Source organism: Coturnix japonica, chromosome 1 (genome assembly GCF_001577835.2).
Source record: "Coturnix japonica isolate 7356 chromosome 1, Coturnix japonica 2.1, whole genome shotgun sequence".
NCBI lineage: Eukaryota > Metazoa > Chordata > Aves > Galliformes > Phasianidae > Coturnix > Coturnix japonica.
Window position 1 is genome coordinate 39,478,447 of NC_029516.1, and position 24,217 is coordinate 39,502,663.

The window sequence follows — 24,217 nt, forward strand, 5'->3', positions numbered from 1 at the left end:
TGCTGTCACAGGAATAGTTGGAATGGCCCAGCTGAGAGGACAGTGCAGGAAGAGAGGGGCAGAACACAAGAGGAAACTCAAGGCAGCATCATGGATTATGATTATTATCAATGCAGAATGAAAGAATCAGCTGCAACTTGGTCAGGATTCCCCTGAAACTGAACTGAGCAGTTTGCTTGAAACAGACAGAATTAACTGTGCTCGACAGCTGATACTGTCAACTATAAAAAGCACTTAAAAAGTTACATCTTGTCAATACTTTCCAGCTAGGTAGCAAAAGAGACTCACAACACCTGGACATCATCTTTGACAAGTATCAAAGCTTGTTCATTAGCTTGGAGATGTTAGAATAGCAACAACAAACAAACATTAATGCAGCTTTGTTACCTTCCTCTGAATGCATTCAAACATTTCCTATTCAAAGATCTGCTATATTTCGTGGAGCCCAGAACTGCATGTAACACTTGGTGTGAGGCTGCACCAATGAAATGAAATGCAGTGAGATCATCACCTCTTTCAATCAGATGTCTATGCTGTCTTTAATGCATCCTAAAAAGCAGATTGCCCCTTGGCTACCAGAGCACACTGCTGACTTGTTACATTCCAGATGTAATACCAATAGATGGTATAGATGGAATCACTTACCTTTGTTGAATTCCCTGGTGCTGCTTACTGTTCAATTCTCCAGTCTACCCAAGTCTTTCCTGTAGGACCTCTCATCCCTCCAGAGCGTCTACAGCATCTCCCAGTTTAGTATCACCAGAGAACTTGTTAAGGGTGCATTCCACTGCTGCATCCAGATTATTGATCAAAAACGTTGAACAGAATTGACTGTAACCTTTGATGTTTCAAACTGAGGTAACACTAATACTTTTGAAATAAAACACATAGCAATACACTGGCCCTACAGAAGAAAAATGAAGTACAGTGGCACAGTGGTAGGAATGCCGCTTTGCAACACTAGGGCCCAGGTTCAATTCCCTGTGGCGCAAGTGGTAGAAGTGCCGCTCTGCGACACAGGAGGCTCGAATCCCGGGGGTTGGACTTGATGATCTCTAAGGTCCCTTCCAGCCCGCACGAGACTATGATACTATGATGATATGATGATACTGTACTATTAGAGAGCCAGAACATGGTACGCTAACATTTAGTGTTGCAGGCAGTTCTCACATATCTTTTAAGCATACTCATTTAAAACCTTTTTAGTTTCAGAAACATTTTTTTTTGTTATAAATAAGACATTGCTATGGCAACTGTCAGAAAATCATCTTTTTTAATAGCTAGATTGTGAAGTTTCTCTTTGAATAACCCCAGGTCATTTTAACGTTTGGTCAGCCAGCTAGTTTTACTATAGGTCCTAAAGCTGGAATATTTGGCAGAATTTGTACCTGTTACATTCATTAGGACCAGAATAACAACAGGCTTCCTACATTCACACAAGATTATTTACACACTGCATTCATTTCAAATTATACATGCAAATAACTTAAAATTCAGTAGAGACACCCAAGGTTGTTGTAACACGAAGAACTACAATTGTAACCAGGTATATTTTGTAATTTAAGGCAGAAGAGAAAGCACTGCGAGTGGTACTGCGTTCTCTTATACTGTTTCACTCAGTAGCACAAAAGCCTGAAAGGAAGTTAAACTGAAAAGTCAGCTTCTCAATTCCATTGAAATTATAGGCTTCTATTATTGAAAATATATATTTGTGCTCTCTATTCTTTCTTATTTAAACAATTATGTAGATTTCATTAGTGCTGCCAATGACAAGAGAACCATATTTTTCAGAAACCAGTGTTTGAAACCAGCATCTCCAAGAAAGCGGAACAACTTCTTGCAAGGGTCCCAAGTAGAGGGCAATGAAACCACACCGACCAGCAAATAAGGCAGCTCTTTTTTTCCCTTACGTTTCATTCTTTGTACACTTAAATGATTCAAAAGAGCCAAATAACTGAGTGACAAATTATCTTCTTCCTTGAGCAACAGCCGCTTTCCACATGAGTGCAGCAGAGCTTCCTGTAGGCTTTCCCATGTGCTACAGGCTGCTACCTCAAAGTGTCTGAGCACATCCAGTTTGTAGAGTGAAAACCAAACATTAGAAGGCATAAACAAAGTTTAACAGATAGTCGCTGAATAGTGTTTAAAAATAGGACTGGGGAATAATACAGATTGGCAGAGGCCTCAGGAAGTCATCTAATACAAGTTCCCGCTCAGAGCAGTAGAACTTTGTGAAGCTTCACTCTAATTGCCTCACAACGCATCCTTCCTTCGATGTCTGTGAGGAAGAAAAAGCCTGTGAATTTTCTTCAATAAATGTTATTTTCTGCTGAATAGGCTTCCATCTGCACAAAATAATGATGGAATAATACTTTGTTTTGAATGTTCAAGTACTGATTTAACTCAATACCCCTTGTTATAGCTCAGAATGTCTTCCCAGATGGCTGTCTGAAGAAGTGCACTGTAAACTGAGGAAGGAGAAGAAGTGGGGAATAGACATAAAAGAAAATCTGCGTAGTTCATCAGTGAGCAGCAGCAGCTAATCTCTGTGATAAACGTGAACAGCAGCTCACAGCTTTGTGGATCTCCATTCTCATCCAAACATAATGCCTGTGACTTGCCAGTTACCCTATACTCGGCAAACTCATTTAACAGGACAGTTTCAATACTGATTCTGGGGGTCAGAATGAGCAGCAGACAACAGCAGGAAAGTGAATTAAATATACTTAGGAAGTGAACATCTCAAATGTTATCCACAGATTTTCCTTATGCTGCATTTCAGCAGTAGTGTACATTCCTTAAAGTACTTTAAAGTCTGGCTCAAAACCTATAAAGTTGAAGCACAGAACAGCTGAGTATTAAGGTGCAAATGCAAATTCTCTTCATTCTCTGACATAAATAAAGCCAATATAGAGGTTTTATTTCCCTTAACAGATAGTAAGCAACTCCAGTTCACTCTTACAACACCTCTACTCAAAGTCACTTCTCAAATGTCCTTACTTCACTAAAAACAAACTAACAAACAAACCAAACTGGTTTTCTGTGGGTTTTTACCATTGCCCTCTTTTGAAAGAGGGTAAGAAAGGTTTACACTGCAACACGATTATAGAATTTCACAACAAACTGTTATAAATCTTTCAAGACTTTTGTTTTTTTCTAAAAATATAGTTAGTTTCTTTTGCTAGCCTACAGCATACACAGAAAGCCTTATTCATTCCCTGTAGCTAACCCATGAGCAAGTTCTCCTTCTGCAACTCCTTCTCCAGCCCCCTCCAATCTCTACCAAAGCAGTTCTTACATCAGGATTGAAAAGCCTTGAAAAGGAATAGGACAAGGTTAGAATAAGAAGCCATCTCCTTGGTTCCTGTAGACTTTCAATTCACCTACAGTGATTTCTCTACATACATGCACCGTTTTTTGCACTCGTTTTCATTTCACCACAAATAGAAACACTACAACTGCTTGACAGCTATCCCCAGATTCCCTCAACATACCAATTTGATAGCTTAATATTATCCTGAAGTGATGTACTGAGACTGACAATGTATGATTTTGCCCCAGGTGATGCAGCCACATCAGCAGCACTGAAGAAGTAGGGGATCCTTCACGAGAGAGTCTTGCGCTGTTTCAGAGTAGCAGCTCATCATGGCACTAGGCGCTCATGCTGAGGCAACTGGAAGTTACACAAGTGTCTGCTGGAGCTAGGACAGCGGGTCGTCCAAGGTGAGTGCTTAATGACCAGTCAGCCAAATGACTATGCAGGCTCTGGCAACTATAAGAGGAATTCAGACTCCTAGTGTCCTAACTTGGAGCTGAACTACACATTCTGCACTGAAGAGCAGTAGAGGGTTCCTTACTTCAGACAGATCCAAAACCTTCCTTGCACACAGCAGTGTTTATATCAACTACCTGGGAAAAGTACTTGGCCTGAAATTGCCATTCACTACTCATTTTCATGTTCATTGGATGTCCATGCTTAGTTTAAGACATAATTCTTTAGGCCTTCACACCAATTCAAATTTGAAGCATATTATCGATACTTTGCTGGAAAAGATGAAGAGCCACAACACACAGTTATTTCCCAGCATGCTGACACTGGGTGAGAGCTTGATGTAGAAGGCAGGGATCACAAGGCAAAACATGAGGATGATGCAGGAGAACTCCACTATTATACCTCTTACTACATATGCCCTTCACTGATTCTTTGGGATGGTCTTTGACAAACTGGAAGGAGAAGCAAGAAAAAGGGAGAACATATCTGGTTTTAGGTCACATCCACATTCCTGCTAGATTAATTAAGATGGTCCAGATAATTCAGTAAAAGGAAAAAAGCTAGGAATTATTCCTCGTAGAAAATTACAGCATCACAGCAAAGAAATGTTCCAGGATTGGTGGTTGGTTTTTCTTTTCTTTTTAAACTAAAGAGTAGTTTAGTTCTAGTAGTTTAATAGAAGTGCTTGTTATATGATGGTTCCCAGTGTTACATTAGACAGTTGTATGATGTCAGAAAGAATGTAGAGGCCCATACGCATGTCTGGTGAGCAAAGATGTAACTTCTCATCTGAAGAATTGTCGTTGCTCATAAAGCAAGTCTGAGAGCTCCTTACCAAAACACCAATTCCAAGAGCTCCCCCTTTTAGGCAATCTATGTTCTGACCCACGTGTCTTTTGACAGCTCCTTTGGCGAGGACCTGAATGTTTGTATTTGATAGTTTTGCAGGTTCCCCCCTGAAGTACACAGCACAACGCACTACTCAGTTCCTGCCAGCACAGCATTAGAAATGAGCGCATTTCCTCACAAACATCAGCCAAATAGCTGCTTACCTTCGGGAGGTCTGGAGGCTAGTTTAGGTTAAATCTAACGATGCTTTTTAGCTACAGCCATCAGAGCAACCAACTTCTGGAGGAGGGAAAATGACAGGTTAAAGCCTTTACTTGTAAAACTGAAATTGTCAAGGAAAGTTAATGTATCCCCTGGGTTTTATCAGTAGGGTTTTTGTTGTTGTTTTTTGTTTTATCTAAGAGCAACTTTACTCAGAAGTTTTAGGAAGGTATTCACATGAAGTGTAGGAGCGTTTGCACTATCTGCTCCAATTCTATACAGGTCAAACTCATTCATTAACTACCAAAAATAGGATGATTAAAAAAATCATTCACTTCATTTTATTTTACTGTTGTGCAGCAAAATTGGTGCCTCCATTCCCATTAAGTCTAGAAATACAGTAGAGTCAAATAACTGAGCTAGTAGGAATGAATGCAGCCTTAAGGAAACTTCATTTTACTTACAAACTCAAGTGCTCCTTTAAGTACCCATAGGAGGCTTTTGGGTTAGACACCATGTAAGCCAACGCCTGGATTGGTGCTGTGGTTTCCTGAAGAAGTCGATTAGATATTTCCATATACAGGTCAGGGTACAAGCTGAAGCAGCTCTCTGGCTCTCGACTCTGGCACAGAAAAACTCACATGGCCCTGAACAAGCAAACCAGACCTTCTGTCTCAAGGTTTAAGTTTAAGTCAGAGCTGGACCGTCCATACTGATAAGGCCCATCCAACAAAGTTAAAGTATTTCAATGAGGGCTTAGAATCTGTAAGATTAGAAGATATGCACTGCTTGGGGAGGATATGGTGGTGGGAAAAGCAAGGAGCTCTTTAGAACCAAGCATTTGTATTGTAAAAGCAGAATGGATGTTAAGACATTCTACTTTAATTTTCACAAGGCTTAGTATTGCCTAGACTTTGCAGAAGCTGGCACTACTAGCAGAAGCTGAACACATTAGGTCTTTGGGAAGACTTCCCAATGCCATCGGCCGAATATGAGTTATCCTTATATGAACATTACATTTGCTTGCTCGCTTGGAAACATTCTGGAAAGCTTCCTATTGTTCTAAAAAGTCCCTGGGCATCAATTCATCATCCTTGGATGCTCACACTTACTATGGTTTTCCTACTGGTTTGACATTCTAGCATTTGTTTCCTTTATTCTCTTCAGACTACTCCATGCTGAAGGATTTTCCTCTTCCTGTCAAGGTCAAACCGAAGTTAAGTGTCCTGAGATTTGTCTTATAAAGAAATATACTAGACAACCCATTCAAGACACTGAATTCAAACAGAAGTCAGCCTCAAACTACATTTAGGTTAGTTACTATTGCGTGATCATAATACCACTTATAACTTCTTTAAAAAGAATGAGCTTAAAGTCATGGCATTAAGAGCTGTTTTATAGAACAAGCATGTGTTTCAGGTTTAAATCAGTCCTGTACTGACATTCAAGAATTTCAGTCCCCATACAGACTGAGATGAACAGCACATTTATTTATTTCAGTTACAATAAAGACAAGTAAACCTTACAACCAGAAAGGCAATGAAGGCCTCAGTAGCTTAGTGATAACCATTTCATAATCTAGGCAACATGTTTATGAGTTCTTGAGATCACAAAGAAAGCATCCCCTCCCCCCAGCCCTCCCCCCCCAACAACTTTTCCTTATTTAGGTTTCACTTACACTTCCTATAAAGAACAGCACACTGATATTAACAGAATCAAGAGGGACCACTGATGTACAAAGCCTACATTTGCTCCCCTGTCCCCCAAAAGGCTTACGTGTAGAATTTATTCCAAAAGATACAACGCAGTCATGAGCACAACTAGAAGAGGGAAAAACTAAAGTCTGTTTTCAAAACTCATGTTAAACTATGATACAGTGAATCTTCCTCTCACGGTGGTGTATTGTTATGGGTAATGAAACTCTACACATTTTAAACCAATGCTTATCTGACTTCAGCAGTAGAGAGAAAAACCACGTACATAAAAAGGGTTACCCCACCAAGCACTCTAGGTAAGAAATCTGAAGTGAGAGAAGTGCTAGAAACACACGGGAGAACTTACTATACAAAGTGTCAAGTGCAAACTCCCCTTGCCTAGAATTCAGTGTATTTTCTTCAGTAAACTAGAAAAGACTGAATTCAGATGTGGTTGACAGTGGGATACAGTGCTACACATTCAACATTAGCCATTGAAGAACAAACGCAAGCATGAAGTTATCCCACCACAAAGGAAAAGATCTGCTTGAGCCTGTCTCCTTAACCTGCTCGCTCCTGCAGTTTGCTCTAGTATTGTTACCTCCTCCCTCATCACCAATGTAATTCCTCCCAAGCGACCTCTATAAAAAAAGTCTTCAATATTACGGATTACTCTGGGAAAGAAGAAAAGCGATCCACGCAAATACTATGTTTATGAACACAGAGCTGTTGAAAAGAAACATAGTATTAAAGTCATGCTCTTCTGAACAGTAACGGACTGGGAAAACGTGGCATGATCCAGCAAATTCAGCGCTGTTCCACCATCCTTAGCTGTTTAAAGAGTGCAGCGGAGGCAGACCGTGGGTTTTGCAGTCTATCACTAGCACTAGCAGGTTAGTTTTGGTGCATATTATTCAAGTGGAAAATGTACTTTCACTGGTGCCATCGGTCAGTTCTTCTTTTCCTCCCTTTACAAAGGGATACAGAGATCTATAAGCACATCTTGGAATCTCAGCCAGACTATTTGCCAAGGAGTATCTTTTGGGCTCAACAAAGACTTGTGAGTACCTTAACCTTACATTCATTCTGAGGCAGCCACCGCAATTCCATTTACCTGCAAGTCCTACTTATAGTGGGGCTGTTACCATCTTGAAATTGTAGCTAAAAGTAGTTTTAACCAGTAATACAAGAGAGTACTTTTCAGTGTTTCCTGTGATGGAGCTGAGGGAAAAAAAATAAAATAATAATAATAAAAAAATCTGTAATAAACCATCGCTGCAATTTTATTTTAACAAAAGGGCAGGTTTATTCATGTTTACAAACAAGTTTCAAAAACAAAAAGGAGAACATGTATGCTACCCACTAACAACCTTTCAAAATGCCAACAGCCCTCATGCTGCATGAAGGATTTTATAGATTAGAAAAAAATCACAGTTCCACTCACAGTTCACCAAGACAGCACTAAACTAACATGTTTAGACAAAAACAAAGGACTAAGATTCTGATGTATTTTGATTTAATCCATTTTGCCCGAGATAACAGAAATGTTTCAAGCAAGTTCCATCACATATTGATGTCCTGCGTTAAACAATCCTACTAAGTTCTGAACAAAAGTTATTCAGTTAAGTTTCTCAAAATTTTTAAAAATTAAACAGTTGTTTCAAAACCATTAAGTAGTAAATGTATTTAAGAAACTAATCAGGACAGAGGCCATAACTTCATTAGAACACCACTGCTCATGTTTTTACAAAGCATTAGTGTTATCTATTTGGCTATTAGTATCAGCAATTTATCTACAATATTTAACAAGGTAAATTGCAGGCAAAATTTAGTACAGTTTCAATAGAAACACCCTTTTCCTGAAAATACAGCAGTATTTGAAGGACTAGTTTTTTTTTTTAATATTTTTATTTTATTATTATTTATTATTATTATTATTTTTCTCTGCGTCATTTATAAGGAAGCTTCCCATCTATGAACAGGAACAAAAAAGTATCTACAAACCTTGTAAACAGATCTGTATCATTTATAAACATAAATAATCCAAATTATTAACAGCCAACAGCAGAAATTAAAGTATCAATTCAACGATCCAGGGCCTCCTTGCCCTTCCCAGCTTTCCCCTCAAAAAAGGATCATGATAAACTAAAGCTCTGCTAAACACACTGTTCGGGACCATTCTTAAGTACAACAGATGATCCACAGGTCACTTATGCCGAGTTACTGTTCATCTGTCAGAGTTCATTATTACTCCCACCCCCAGAAAAGCACCCTCCAGTCTGGCAGAAAGCTTTTTTGTTTAAAAAAATAAATCTACATTCGTACAAGTGTGTCTTCTGTTGAAGTCCAAGACAAGAATCTCATCTTGTCCATCATAAAGTGTGAAGAGACCCAGTTTCAATTTCTTTACAATGCAGCTAGTGTGTTAACATTCAGCTTACAATCAGAGTGATGTTTCCAAACTATGTAGCGGGCTCCCTGGGGATGAAGAGGTAGCAGACTTGTTCATGTCTGTTGTAAGGTGAATTCCACTGTCAACCGCATTGTTGTTTTTATTGGGAGAGGGTGGGGGAGTAGAGTTGCGTTTTGTTGGAGCATCATCTTCAGCATCAGTATCGTCAATTAGGGGAATATGAGGCTCGGAGTCTTCTATTCTAAACTCAGGATGCGTCATAAAATTGTGAATTGAACTTCGTGTCTCAGGTTTCTGTAGCCCCTCATACAAAGAACTACGAAATGCATTCACCACTCGAATCTGCAAACAAAGAAAAAAGGTAGTTAACATGCCGCAGATTTACTGGCCATGACATAGTTCTTATGAGTTTTGAGTCCACAAACAGCTAGACATGAGTGATTCGAATTTGTATGTGATGCAGTGGAACTTGCAATACACTGTAAAAAATGAAAAGCGTTTCAGTAGAGCACTGCCAGTCTACAAAGTAGGAATAGAAACAGTGAAAGTACTGCAAGAAGCTGAAGGGCCTAAAATTCAGACATGGCAATAGAATTGCTTAATTACTTAACGTGGGCAAAGCACTTCTTTAAATGAGGCCAACAATTACTTATTTGCAAATCAAATAATTTTCAGTGAGTTTTATAGAATACTGAGGGGGGTGGAAAAGGCTGGAAGTAAGTTAAAGGGTAAAAGAGTTACTAATTCTCATGCTGGGAATTTAGGATGTCAACTGACTATGAAAAAGCCAAGCATGTGAAAGCCAATGTCACAATGACCAGACAGTAACGAAGTCATGCAATAAAGGATATGACTAACTATAAACAGCTGTAAATGTTCGAGTATATACCCATCTACCACAGTGGAGAAAGTTTCTTACTTAATGATTTGGAAGCTTAGTGCCAGAACTCGGGAACTGAATGCTGTATTGTACACTGAAGATGTAGCTACAATGGGTTATAACTTGGAAGAGACTATTCAAGCAACACTAAATACAAGAGATGCAGGTGATCAGCTTTAGCTTACTTGGGTTTTCAGCTTCCAATGAACGCATGGATAAAATTCCCAGGCTGAACATAATTTCAAGTCTCTTCATTGTTTAACTAACACGTGCAAATCAGAACACCAAGTTTAAAGAAACCGCAAACAAACATTTCAGAACGATATTCGATACGAAATTGGATAGTAAAAAGGGGTAACTTCATTTTACAAAATGTACATGTCCAAGATGACGGGAATTTACACTTTTCCAATTATGGTTTGAAGGATGAAGCCACCTGCTCATCTACCTCTTCTCCTGTGCCCCACAATTCCCTGACCAACTCATTAATTCAGGATTCATTCTTGATTTGATATAACATATTTAATGACAAGCCAATGACCCCTTTGTCCAATACTTCAATCAAAACACATTTTCCAACTTCTGTTAGCTTCTGCCTGTTCAATACTCAGCATCTCTAAGTAACCTGAGTAAGTCTTCAGGAAAGTACACAAAAAGTTCCTGCACAGTACAATACGAAGCAGAGCAAAACTCTGTAGTACAGAGCAACTTACTGTTACAGAACAGTAAGCCAAATTTTAGGACATCCCAGATGACTTGTTTCAAGCTGAGAAGTATATCAGGATTACTGCTTCCAAACAGGATGTGCCGAGTTCCTTAGTAGTAAAAAAGAAGCAATACCAGGTGAAGGAATGAAGCTGGAAGGTCAAGAAAGATGGGAATATTGACTTCAGAAGAGTTAAGATACACCAAACATCCTCTTAGTGCAAACTGAAAAGGATTCCCCAGCAGCAGTGCGCGAAGTTTGTTACCATAGAAGCTCTGTATACACCACATCGGTTCTGACCACGTTCTTTGATATCCAGAAATAGGTGTTGTTTCCCCTATCCCTGCCCCAGTGGTCATTAAGAATTTTACTAAAAAGCTATAAAGTCCACATTTTCATACTGCACGCATGCAGCTGAGCTCCACTGATGATGAAAATCATTTCAAGAGGACAGGAAGGATACATGATATTCAGAAAGGAGAAGACAGGAAATAGTGTTGATGAGCTTGAGAGATAAATGGTTACAGAGGCATCTAATGCTTTACTGTTTATCACATGAAAAATTGAGCACACTTTTTAAGAGTTTGCACGTTATGTGAGACTTAAACAAACCCAGAGTGCTGCATAAAATCTCTTGGTACTTTCCAAGTGAATTAGGAGTGACAGTGTCAGACTGAAAGTTTGCAATGCCAAATAAAGATCTGGCATGTTGCATCCTACTGTGCCACTGATTTCAGTGGCAAAATGAAATAGGACTGCCTTACGGTACTAGTTTTTCATTCCTTACAGATGGTATGTTACAGCATAAGCAGTAACGAAAAACAGTTTTTCAGCTTAATAGGAGAGCTGTAATTATCATAAGAATATAAGGATATCTATAATGAAAGTGTGATTCACATAAAGACAAACAACTGACCTGGATGATCTTATGAACCCTGCTAAGGATCCTTATAACGTCTGGCTGCGAACAGTTGAAATAAGACTACCAGCATTTTACCTTACACTTAAAAGACAAACATCTAACATTTTTAAGGCTTTATTTTCAGCTACTCAAGATAATGAAGCAAGAGAGCTAACTATAAAATTGAATAAGTGAGGAGCGAACAGCACAATCTATGATATCTTCAGGCCTTTCCTATATTAGGTACCAGGATAGTAAGGAATGCAAGTAAGCACTCCAAATCTTACTGGACTGACAGCTGCTTTGGAATAGCAACCTTAGTACATGTGAACTATCTTCTAGCTAACAGCTCCAAAAAAGACAACAATGAACAAACTTGTCTGTTTGCCACTAATATACATTAGCTATCAAAAGATGTTCTCCTAGAGGGAATAGCAGAAGGCTGTATTTCATAGTGAATATCAAAAACTAGGTATTTTTTGTTGTTGTTGTTTTTGTAGCTTTGTATCTGCATTGGTCATTTGATGCAATGAGATGATGCAGTACCCATTAGGTTCTGCTCAAATGACAGCATGGCATGAAGTTGCTCTCTAGAGAGTTCTCAATGTCTAATTAATGTTCTTGAGTGTAGTTAGGGATACAGGTTACTCATTACCATTTTAAGTAGGAGATGCAATCCTGCATATCCTTACTCTTAAATCTACTTTTCATTTTGTGAGCTTCAGGCATGCAAATTTGCGAGCTAAGCTTCTCAATACCACTCACTTGCAGGATAGGGAAGTATCTGTGTCGCCAAGGAAGAATGAGTTAGCTTGTGCAAGCTAACACAGAAATTCTAGCCATGTCAAAAACCCCATAAAAATAAAGGAATTAGAAGAAAACATTTAAGGCAGCTCCTGAAATTAAGGGTCTTCATCCACTTGGTAATCTGAAAGCTTAAAAAGCAGGGCAGGGGTGGGGAAAAGAAGCCTTCTCACAGTTATTTTTAAAAACAATTCTTTAACTGGTCTATAGGAAGTTAAGAGAGGGAAGTTAAACATATATTACATAACTAAGATGGAAAATGGCTTCAGCAATAGTTGAATACTGAGAGCTAATATCTATAACTGTTACACATCTTCAGACTCCATAATTAAAGCCTACATATGAGTAATTAAATCTCTAGCTTCTACAAAGAGGAAGGCTGAAACTGAAATGCCACTTAGAGTACAATATAAAGAGGGCAGAATTGAGGTGAGACAAGAACTGTACTGCTACTGATGGCTTATGAACTGCTGTCTGAAGAACCTAGAAAGGAAAAGAAACTCTTCAAATGTGAACCAAAGTTTCACTACTTAGCGCTTAAGCCCTTCTTCTTTTTCATGAGCTATGTTTCTTCTGAACTGTATGCATTTAAGGGAAGCCTTGTTTCGCCACCTGAATCCTGGTGTTGAGAAAGTTGTGTTATTCAGTAAAAAATAAAAAAATAAATAAATAAGTCCACAGAAAGCAGAGACTCAGAAGTTCCTCACAAGCTACAAAGAAAATGCATTTAGTGCCCCATGTTCTCTAACTACATTCTTATTTTTAAAACAGCATGGCTTTTCCATCCGTTTCTTCACCTTCTCAAGTATCATCTGTGCTCTGTGTAGTGCAAGAGAGTTGAACTAGATCTACGATTATACATTTAATCAATTTGCTTATTCAACAGAAGTCACCCACATAAGGTGACTTTCACGGCATATACTCGAAAATTTACAACAGTTTTCCTGTTTTATCCTAAGCATTCCTCTGTACACGAATGGATGAAGGCACAGGATGTGCAGGCTCACAGCTTTAAAGTGAAAGTCTTTTGTTGCAATTGTTCCACCTGTTCTCAGCCCTCTAAGAAAAAAAAGCCTCGAGGACTCCACTTTGTGAAAAAGCTCTATGAAAAGCCTGAACGATGAGTTTAAGTACTAAGGAGAAAATGAGAAACGTTAGGTATGTGAATCAGGAAATGTTAACTTCATGCACTTTAGGAACACACACTCACACCCCACAGTAGTAGAAGCAGTAGTAGAGGAAAACACTACATGTGTAGGGGTAGAAATATTTGTTACATCATGGTGCTGGCTGGCGATGGAGGGTTGCCGCCTTAGAGCCCCCTGAATGGTACTTCCACTCTGGAAAGCATTCACTACATCCATCTGCAAGGAATCAGAGATTGTGACAGCTTGCTCAGCAAGAGAGAGAGAGAGAGAAAGAGAGAGAGAGAGAGAGAGAGAGAGAGATCGAGAAAGAGAGAGAACAAGAGAGGACCATCCCCATCTATAGCACACAAAAAAGTAAAGAAAAAAAAGGCACTTTTTTTGTTTAAATACAGTAGATACACAGGGAAGAGCTGAACTTAGAGTAGAAGAAAACAGAGAACCCTGAGGGATTGTACAGTCATCCATATCCCCTCGAGAGTCTCATCCACACCATTTAAAACTGCCACCGTAGTCAAAGGACTGGGGATGGAGAAGAGTGATTCCCCTCCTAACACGCACCGCATCCTACCTTTTCCAAGACCATACCTGAGTTTGTATTCTGTTTAGGCCCCTAAACCACAAGATCTGACCACGACGTAATTCTCGTTCAGCATGGTCAATCTCCTCCACGTCTTCTGCTAACTCTTCTTCAGGAATCTCTTCCTTTTGTGTTCCATGACCAGCTTCCTTAAGAAATTTCAGGCGGCTAGTTGGGATTGTTGAAATCAACTAACAGCGAATAAGAAATAGGTATCAGAATTATTGTTTTAAGGGAAGAAAAAAAAGAAAAAGAACAAACATAATAACATACAGCTTGACATAATATCCTGTATACACGATTAGCAAAGTTGGAAAAAAAGAAAGAAAAAAGAAAAAAAAAAAAGATGTAAATGGCTAAGTGCATCAGTGTAGAGCCGTCACTCCAGATGAATGGCTGCACAACTCTTAAGCTTTCTCACAACCTCAATAACATTTAATTAGAAGTGGCCACAGCTTATTCAGAAATACAGAAGAGGCAGGCATTCTTTTGTCACCTGAGCGGTATTGATCCACTTGCAAGGTCAGCGATGTTTCCAAAACCCCTACATCAAGCTACTAAATTGCTAGTTGTTTGTATTATATCGCTACTTGTTTTTAATTAATTAATCTAGCTGAAGCTAAACAGAAGCTATATATGTCTTTTCCGGCTTTCCTTTTCATCCACACCTTCAGGGCTATTCTGTTGAACTATGTAGTGAAGGAGAATCATCTTTTGATACATCCCATCTAGCAGATCCACATCAGTTCCAAGCCTGCTTTCCTTGAGCATCATTAATCTAGAAGGCCATTTCAGAAGCTGCAAAGAAAAAAGACTGCTCCAAAAGCGAGATAAACTGCCTTTCATACTGACATTGTTACTATGACTTCAGTTTCTACTATTAGCAGAAAGTCAAAAGGTCTTTCACTATGATCAGACACTAGAGCAGCATGAACTGCAGCAGGGAAGCTCTGCACTTCCAGGATGCTTTGGATCAAAGGTATTTCAAGCTGCCATGACTCTCTATGAGGCTGCTTTTAAACCTCAGAATGACTCTATTCAATTTTTAAGCCTTCTTTAAAAAGTTAATACCCACATTTAGAATATGCGTTTATGTATTTATTTACAACTAAAATTCACCCTGAAAAGGTATTCTTTACAAATTAGAAGGGAAGAAACCGTACTGGAAAAGTCTTCATGTGGTATAAAGAATTTAGACAACCATGTCATTAACTAATGAGAAACTACACAGAGTTCTAAAGTTTCATGTAAATAAGCTCACAAGTACTGCTGCATGTGCAACAGCAAAGAAACCCCAAGGAAGAAAATAATGAAAATGCAGTCAGCTTAAAAGTATATTCCATAATTATGCAAATGAAGATTTTTAAAGAGAAAACTTTTGAGTTTTGCTGCATTTCCTGCTACTCTAGGATATCTTTAAAGAAAAACGACTGGCACACATAACTTACCCATTTTTCAAGAAAACCATTCAACATTACGTCAAATACACTGAAACATTAGCATATGAATTGCCTCATGTTCTTACAGAAGTTGTTCTTGTGTTTATCTGGCTGAAGACAATTTCATATTTAAAGGCAACTACAGCTGCTTCTACTTAAAAATTACTGAATGTAAATACAGAATCACAGAATGGCCTGGGTTGAAGATGACCACAGTGATCATCCAGTTGCAGCCCCCCTGCTGTGTGCAGGGTCAGCAACCAATAGACCAGGCTGCCCAGAGCCACATCCAGCCTGGCCTTGAATGCCTGCAGGGATGGGGCATCCACAACCTCCTTGGGCAACCTGTTTTAGTGCTTTACCACTCTCTGTGTGAAAAACTTCCTTCTAACTGTCCTAAACCAGACATAGTATCTAGTTATGACTTTAACTTGCTTGATTAGTTAGTTATTAGTAAGGAATGTCTAACTGCAGACTTACTAGCTATTAACCCAGGTAGTTTTAGGCAGCATTCACAGTTAATTTCCACAAATGTATAGTCCACTTCAAAGATCAGAATGCTTAAGGTAGACCTGTTCATCTGTGTCCTTCAGCAAGCTTTGAGTCAATGGTATAAAAGAATAATCTCTTACACATGGAAAATACAAATTCATTAACACAACTGGATTTGACATTTAGAAAAAATTCTATTTTTACCTGGCCCCAGAGTAGTGTTCCCATGCCCAGGAAAACAGACCACAGCCACTGTTCAATTGAAAGTTTTGAGCAACTGAAAGGTTTTCCACCAAACTGCACAATAATTACCTGTGAAGAACAATATCATTAAACATGTATCAGTGATCCATTACTAGAAAACTCCCTAGAGCTTCAAGACCATCATAGACAACTCTGCATTAAAACACTGGATTTACTATCTCATTAAGCACACAATTATTCTTCAAATGGTATACAAAAATAAATGGTTTTATGTACTTGACACTACAAATTCAGTTCAGCCATCTCAGAACGAAGTTAACTAATGATCCAAGTTAACTAACGATCTTCTATTAATGCAAGTCTCAGATATCCAAAACACATGCATTTCAGAAATCGCTCAACAGAATATTACTACATCCCAGTCTTAAGCATGACAGTTTGACATAAAAACTATGATGATGGGCTGAAATCTGAAAGCCAAGTTAAACGCATCCTCACTGACTTATCTACTTACAACAAGCTGCACAGGCCCTAATGAGTAAGGTATCCCACTGCATAGGAACTATATGCATGGAACGCTGCCCTGGAGAATAAACATTCAAGCAGCAGGGCAAGCATCAAAGGAGACAGTATCAGCCATTAAATAGGGCTCCTGACACTGGAAAGCCCAGGAGTATCTTTTATTATTAACAAAGAATAAGACACTGTGCAAAAACACAGAACTAACTTATATGGGAATGTAAGCCCCTTATGAATCGCTGATAAAGAGAACAAAACTGCAGGCAGGATTAATTCCTATGTATTTGGGTTTGTCTCAAAACAAGTCTACTGCACTTATGACGGATGAGTAGATTAAGTGAAGCAACTTTACGCAAAGTAGAATTGCATACATTTGCGTTGCTTGAATTGTTATATGTTTGTTAAGATTCAAGGAATCCCAAGGTTAAGATCCATCCTACACCTGAGATTACTCATGTCCAAAATAAACTGTGTGAAAATAAAAAATAATTAAATCATAAGAATATTAAAATTGAATTGTTGGCTATTTCACTGTTATTAGTCAATCATTATTTTTAATTATTAATAGTATGATGTTGCCCATTCTTCACAGAAATAAAATGTCTGGTTGCGGAAGCATTAGTTGGTTAGCATTTCCAACATAAGCAATAAGTTACTCACCTGCACAACAAATGTTCCCAGAACAATAGTACAGAAGATGGCGTTGTTAAAGATTCCTTCAAAAACGTTTCTTTCACCATGAATTTTCCGGGCATTAATTTCATTAAAAAGCTGCATCATTACAAACGTATTAAAGACAATAGTATAATGCTCTGAAGGAGGGGCATGCAGAGGTGCATTTCTTCCGCTATCAATATCAAAAATTTTCTCACCTGTGCATAAAGACATTAAGTCAGTAGCTTAAATTGGTGGCTTTATGTACACAGATAGATAGAACATGTACTAAAATTAGGGGAAAAAAGTAAAATAGATTTTAAAGTCTTCATCTCTGTCCAGTTCTTACCAGCAAACAGGAGTGTAAAGACCACTACGAGTTGGTAGACAGCGTGGCCCAGAATGTTCTTCATCATGGTACGGGATATAAGAGGTTTGTTCCTGCCATATGGCTTTCTTAGCAATAGAGCTTCGGTGGGTGGTTCTGTCGCCAAGGCAAGAGAAGCAAATGTGTCCATAATCAGATTTACCCACAGCATCTGCACAGCTTTCAGGGGAGAATCCTATAAAGACAGAAAGGTAAGCCCCTCCAGTACAAGTGAACAAACTACAGCTATTAAAGGCATTTGTTATAAAACACTGTCACATTTTGAAGGGCATTACATTTTTCAGGCTAGCGTACAACTGAAAGCTGAATTCAAGAGTCAGTCACGATATTTACAACACTTATTAGCTGTAACTATCAAGGTACATACCTGTGTTATGCACGCTCCTGTAAAAGCAACAATTACTGCCACTACATTGACAGTAAGCTGGAACTGAAGAAACTTCGAAATGCTGTCGTATACGTTTCGTCCCCACATAACTGCCTTGACGATGCTGGTGAAGTTGTCATCCGTCAGGATAATATCAGAAGCTTCTTTAGCTACATCGGTTCCAGCAATTCCCTGGTAGAAAAGGAAAAACACTAAGGAAATGCAACACGATGCAATGTTGTACATAGTAGGAACAATTACATCCCTGGTCAGCATACAAGCATTCATTTTTATTTCATCATGTCTTCAGAACTACTTTAATGTAAACAAACTAAAGATTTACTGAATCAAGCCTTGCTTCCATGTTCTACTACAGAATGGAAAATGCAAAATAAAATCCTCATCTTTACCTAAAAGATTTTAATAAAGAAATCTCAAGCTGACAATATAAAGCACACTGCGCAAGTTCTCCCTGTTCAAGTTAAAGGCCACCAGATGGTGCAGTACTACAGTTTAGTCCACATGCTACATGGATTCCAGGAGAAGGAAAATGCTCGTGTACCTACACGGTAAAGTGATGTAGACTGCCAAAAACTTTTTGCAGAATACTGACAATGAAAAGCAAGCCATTAAGTATATTTGCATATGACATTGCAATGTAATGATATTGTTAGGCTTTAAGCACCTGGAATCTCCTACATATGTAAAAAGTTCAACTTAGTTTACGAATTAAGTGTAATATCTCCTTAAAGTAGGTGATTTTTTTTTAATACCCTAACTACAACTCAATAGGAAAATTAACGATCCTGATTCTTGATTTGCCAGTTTGCTACAAAACATCACCTGCACAGATATGCATACAACCGCAGAGTTATCTTTAAGTATGATTCTGTGACTGCATGGGAAAGCAACTAGCCCACTTAAACTTGAATCCAAATTTGTAACACAGCATAAGGGGCTGCAACTTAATTTATTTGTTGATAGTGATCAGATTTTGAAGGAATTACCACTCTTAGCTGTAATTTTCCTAATATTTAGTACCACCACCATAGGTAGGCCACCACACAAGCCTTGCCTCTGGAAGAGACATTTATGTATCAAATTTTTAACATCTTCAAGTTCACCTACTAACTGAGAGGAGACAACATGTCATCTTATTTAATTCCTTCTGGTCAGCTCAGGAAGAACAGTAAAATTCCCTTAGCTACCATAGGCTGCTCGGGTCTCTGCAATAAAGTGTGCTTAACACATGCTAAATTTAGATTAAAATGCTTTGTTTTATCCATGGCAATTAATTTTCATGCACTGTTAAGACTCTGGCTACCATTTCAAAGGGTGTTTGAGAATTTAAACTGAGAAAGCCAAGTGTTACCGAACTCATACAGACAAATGCAGATCCTAGGCTGCTAGAATACGTTTTGTTTAGGATGTAAAAGATGTATTGGTACCACCTCCAGCATCACTTTCAAACATCAACTTGTGCTTTTCGTCTCCATAGCCTCTGTTCTTCCACATCATTTCATGGAAAACAGATAAATAAACTTAATCCATATCATTTATAAGGCTTACTGAAAGCCACTGTGTGCTATTTACCACTTCAAGTCATTTTACCCTACGTTGAATAATCTCATTTCAGGAATTTCTCAGTATCAGGAATTCCAGTAGTACATTTTACAACAAGTCTTTGCAATAAAAAAAAGTCCTGCTTTGCAAGGGCCTGAAGATCTGCAGTGTCTGTTTTACTCACTGGCAAAAGACAAAAGGACATTTTTAATCAAATAAAAGAAATGGGAAACTGAGAAAAAAAGTAATTAGTTTTAAATGTGAGAGAAGTTAATGCCCTTAAATTAGCTGTGTATTAGGCTCATGAAACAAGTAAAGGTGTTGAATCTTCTCAAAAGTGATTTGAAAACTGCTTTAATGTAATAGTGCTCAAAATATTGAAAGTAAAAAAAAAAATAGTCATACCATAGCAAATCCAACATCTGCTTTCTTCAGCGCAGGACCATCATTGGTACCATCACCAGTTACCGCTACAACTTGCCTCTGATCAAAGACAGTGCTGTCAATTATACCTAAAGTAAAAGGACTCAGTATTAGAGTTCAAACCACACAATGCAACAAAGACTGAGGTTCATAGAAAAAAGCCATTTTATCACCCTCATACAAAAAAATAATACCCACACAACTAGAACCATCTATAATTTATCTCTCAAGAAAGGAAAAAAAAGAACCAGTTGGCATATGAAGACACCCTCATTGGCATTTCCCACTACTCATAATCCTACTTTTCTCTAGAAATATAACTTTACTTGGAAGTTCAAATAGTTTTTAATTACCTTTTACTAGAGTGTGTTTGTCAGTAGGAGATGATCTTGCAAGAACACGTAGCTTTGGCCAAATTTTATCTATTCGCTCTTGCTCTATCTGCAAAAAGATCACCAGGTTTATTTTGCAATTACAAGCCTTTATGAAACAGCTGATCCAACATAAGTCAGTATGCTTACCTCTCCTTTTTCATTGCGTATTCTCCTATTAAAGTCTTTGCCCTCTAAACACAGAAAGTCTTCACCAGGATTCAGAATACCACATTTTAATGCAATAGCACGAGCAGTATTAATGTTATCACCAGTGACCATACGTACAGTTATGCCTGCACGCTGACATTTTTTTATTGCATCAGGTACCTATATGTAAAAAGTAAAAATAACAAAAAAAAACAAACCCCAAAGTTAGACTACATGAGCACTGAATAAATGAATAAATTCACATGTCTAGACACGTGCATGAAATATCCTCAAGTCAAACCAAAATAACATCAGTGCTGTTGCTAAGGAACACTTGAGAAATTTAAGTAACTTACCTTAATCATTTTCCACACAAATGACTATTCTGGCAGAAGATGGTTGTTTTTCGTTTTATTTTTCTCATTTATTCCCCTTTTATTTTCCAAATGCTGCAGTGTGCCAAGTCACTGCAGGAAGCCCCATGATACACAGTATTGGCTTTACATTTATGCTTATGTAAAATGAACTACAGGTCACACACTACTTGTCAGCCCACAACTTTGACTGTGAAGTGGCACTAGTGCGGGTCAGAACAGAGTCCCCCTTAAAGCATAAAAGCTTTTACTGTTGAAAAATACTACCCTCCATAGACCTCAATCACAAGCAGATCTCCTTAGCTCAGTTGACAAATCCTCTTCCCCTTTAGAACCTCGCAGCAAACACAATGGCTAATATGATCCTAATCCATACTCCTAATATTCCGAGTAGTTTAAAGAAGAAAAAAAGACCAGTTGTTCCATCTACTGAGACACTGCTTAGTAAGCGCCTTAAGTCATTAGTTTGCACAGAGCTTCAGTAACACAGCGTAAGTGTCATTAAGGTTTTAATCTGCTTTTGTAGCTCCATTAACTTTTCCCCCCAAGAAATTAGATTTTCATCTATTAACTATGCTAAAGATACAAAACTCACTCTTTACATAACTGAAAACAGAAACACTGCAGCTTACTCAGTGACCCTACCTCAGGTCTCACAGGATCTTCAATCCCAACAACAGCAATGCATGTCAGACCAGTAACAATGTCATTTTCATTGTCCCATTCCGGCTCTGGTTCCCCTGCTGGAAAGTCTCTAAATGCCAAACAAATGGTTCTGAGCCCTTCAGAAGCCATTGGCTCAATGACAGTTTTTACGATATCGTCACGGTCCCTAGGTCTGAATACCTTTGGTTCTCCATCAGCACTCAGTATTTTGAAGCACCTGAAAAGAGAAGTTTAAAGTTAACAGATGTTCACCAAAGTTCAATCTCTTGTGGAAAGTGGCTTATTAGTCGATGTGTTTAAGTTTCCACAAGCTTTACTCTGCCAGACAGACACACCAGCAGATAATCATCTCCGTATGCACTTAATCTCTTCCTAACTGCAAAACATGCTAGCTGTTAACTGAGATGGTTGTTCTGGGATGAAAATAATGCTCTGTAAATTATGGAAACAAAATTAGTTACCTCCCAGAAGTAACCACTTCTCACTGTACTTAACTGTAGTGAATGAACTGTATCAGTTAATACAGCTTCAAGTTCAACAAAATAGTCCCACCTTTAACAGCTGCACATGTCTCATTAATACAGTAAGCTTCCAAAACATTGCTTTCCTGGAGAGCACACATACTTTACATAATACTGTCACAAACATAACACTACCAAGTGCTTTTATCAATAAATTCAATTTTGTTCCTTTGAGTTTTTACCAAAGGTCTGCCGTAACACAAAGCCATAAGAGCTTGTTTCAAAAATCAGTACTAACATGACACTGAAAAAAGCCAAGGATTTATGACATTCTGCAAAAACACCTGACAGATCTGATGGGCAACTTCATTACAACCGAAATTTGAAGTCTGTCATTGATTTAGGTTACCTGCTCAAATGTAGCAACCACTGCGTAAATCTTGTATTATCACCAATCACAGAGCTCACGAATAATCCCAAGTACACAGAGATGTCCACATGGAAAGCAGTAAGTTTTATGTAAAGACTGAAGCAAGTTTTAGTTAAAATACTTGAGATATGAGTGTAAATAAAGAAGAAAAACTGCTCTGCTTGAAAAGTTTATGCATCATTTCTTCTATACTTACAGGTGACTCCTTTATATTATTTTAAAAAAATATATATTTATATTCATATTTAAGTTTTCAGTGCTCAGTAGTCATCTCTGTGACAGTGAAGAATGTGCAGCACAACTGTCAAGCCATGTTATGAGCTCTATGATTACCTCATTTCACTGCGCAGACAGAAAATAAAGAAAACAGCTAAGATTTTCTCAGATGGTGCTGCTCAAATAGTTTCAGGTTTATGCCTACTTCACTGCTATCTAAATCACTCCATATTTTCTCATTCTTTCTTAGAGATTGCTATTTATTACCTCGGATGTGAAGGCAAATGAATCGCATGAGTCAGAGCTGAATGAGTTCTAGCATATTCTAAAGTTCAATTGCTCAACAACAAAATAAGATATATTCCCAAATGTAAAAGCAATGCATGTGTGGGCATACCCTACTGATGAAGCTTGGCTTAAAATCTAGCTAGAATTTAGATATGAATTATTCCAAAGATCTGTATCAAAAGGAACTAGAAAGTCCTTGAAAGACAGACATTTTGTTGTGAGCGCTAAGCTGATGGAGAAAAATTATCTTCTCTCTTTAGTATATTAGTACATCCCTACATGACGATCCTGTGGCCTGGTAGCAAGTTAAGATGGTACGTGCTACTACTAAGACTAGAAAGAGTCTGAAGGCAGAACTGAAAACAGACTGGTTACAACTAGTGCTCCTAGATAATGTAACATAAAGCATGCAAGCCCCTAGTCTGCTTAGGAGTTACCACAGCTTTCTTCACACTAAGGTTTGTTCCAGTGGCTACGCATCTCTCACTAACAGTCTAGCCACTAAAACAAAATGCCTCTGGAAATGGGCAGACAAGTAAGGAAATAACTTGCTTTGTCATACTAAAAGAACAATTAACTTTCTCTCTTACTCAAGGTTCAATCTTCTATTAAAGTAATCAGCTTTGACACCAATTCACGCTGACATTTGAAGCTGAAAGTAATCTTGTGCAAAGGCACCAAACCCTAGACAGAGTTTAAATGATCAGCTGCCAGGACTTCCACACTTAAAATTAGTTAGGCTTGCCTGTATCAGATTCACACACCGAAGAGCTGTACTTCTGCTTTATACCTTCCAGTGCATTAGATTTAAAGTAATTCAAGTGCTCCTTCCCAATTTAGTGCATAAAGTCAAATAGGGACGTAAGACAGAAAGCTAGCAGCTATTTCAAGGGTACAGAACTGCTGCACTCGTTCATAAACAGCAACAGAAATAATTTGCATAAGGTTGTTTAGCAGTTCACAGTCTCACAAAGTTTAGTCAAATTAGAAGTGCTAAAGTACAGTAGTAGCTGTTCTTACTTTTTAAGAACAATCTCAGAGGCACCTTTACTGAATATTCGGAAACTGCCATCAGAGTTTTTTAACACAGTACTCATAGATTTTCTAACAGAGTTGAAGGTGTACACTTTGTGCAACTTCTCTTCCGGTATCTCATTTCGTACATCCTGATAATCACGTTTTAAATCCAAAAGAAAGCCCAGCAAGGCACACTCTGTCTTGTTCCCCACTTGCCGGGGTAGCCCCCCTTCCTTCTCTGGTGGCTGCA

The 24,217-nt window shown here is 38.3% G+C and overlaps 1 protein-coding gene across 4 annotated transcripts in view; it reads right to left on the minus strand.

Moving 5' to 3' along the window:
* Positions 1–6,292: 6,292 nt before the first annotated feature.
* ATP2B1 (ATPase plasma membrane Ca2+ transporting 1) overlaps positions 6,293–24,217 on the minus strand; it is a 31,518-nt gene continuing 13,593 nt past the window's right edge. Inside the window, exons 10-21 of one of the 4 annotated variants that reach the window (XM_032443839.1) lie at positions 23,971–24,212; positions 21,535–21,772; positions 20,516–20,695; positions 20,348–20,435; positions 19,977–20,083; positions 18,009–18,200; positions 17,603–17,816; positions 17,260–17,471; positions 16,081–16,188; positions 13,954–14,136; positions 13,498–13,584; positions 6,293–9,271 (exon numbers count right to left, since the gene is read on the minus strand). In XM_032443839.1, coding sequence (XP_032299730.1) covers positions 8,960–9,271; positions 13,498–13,584; positions 13,954–14,136; positions 16,081–16,188; positions 17,260–17,471; positions 17,603–17,816; positions 18,009–18,200; positions 19,977–20,083; positions 20,348–20,435; positions 20,516–20,695; positions 21,535–21,772; positions 23,971–24,212 — 2,163 coding nt within the window. In that variant the 3' untranslated portion in view covers positions 6,293–8,959. Of the gene's footprint in view, positions 9,272–13,430; positions 13,585–13,953; positions 14,137–16,080; positions 16,189–17,259; positions 17,472–17,602; positions 17,817–18,008; positions 18,201–19,976; positions 20,084–20,347; positions 20,436–20,515; positions 20,696–21,534; positions 21,773–23,970; positions 24,213–24,217 lie in introns of all 4 variants that reach the window. The other 3 variants (XM_032443842.1, XM_032443853.1, XM_032443848.1) reach the window with 3 other exon arrangements.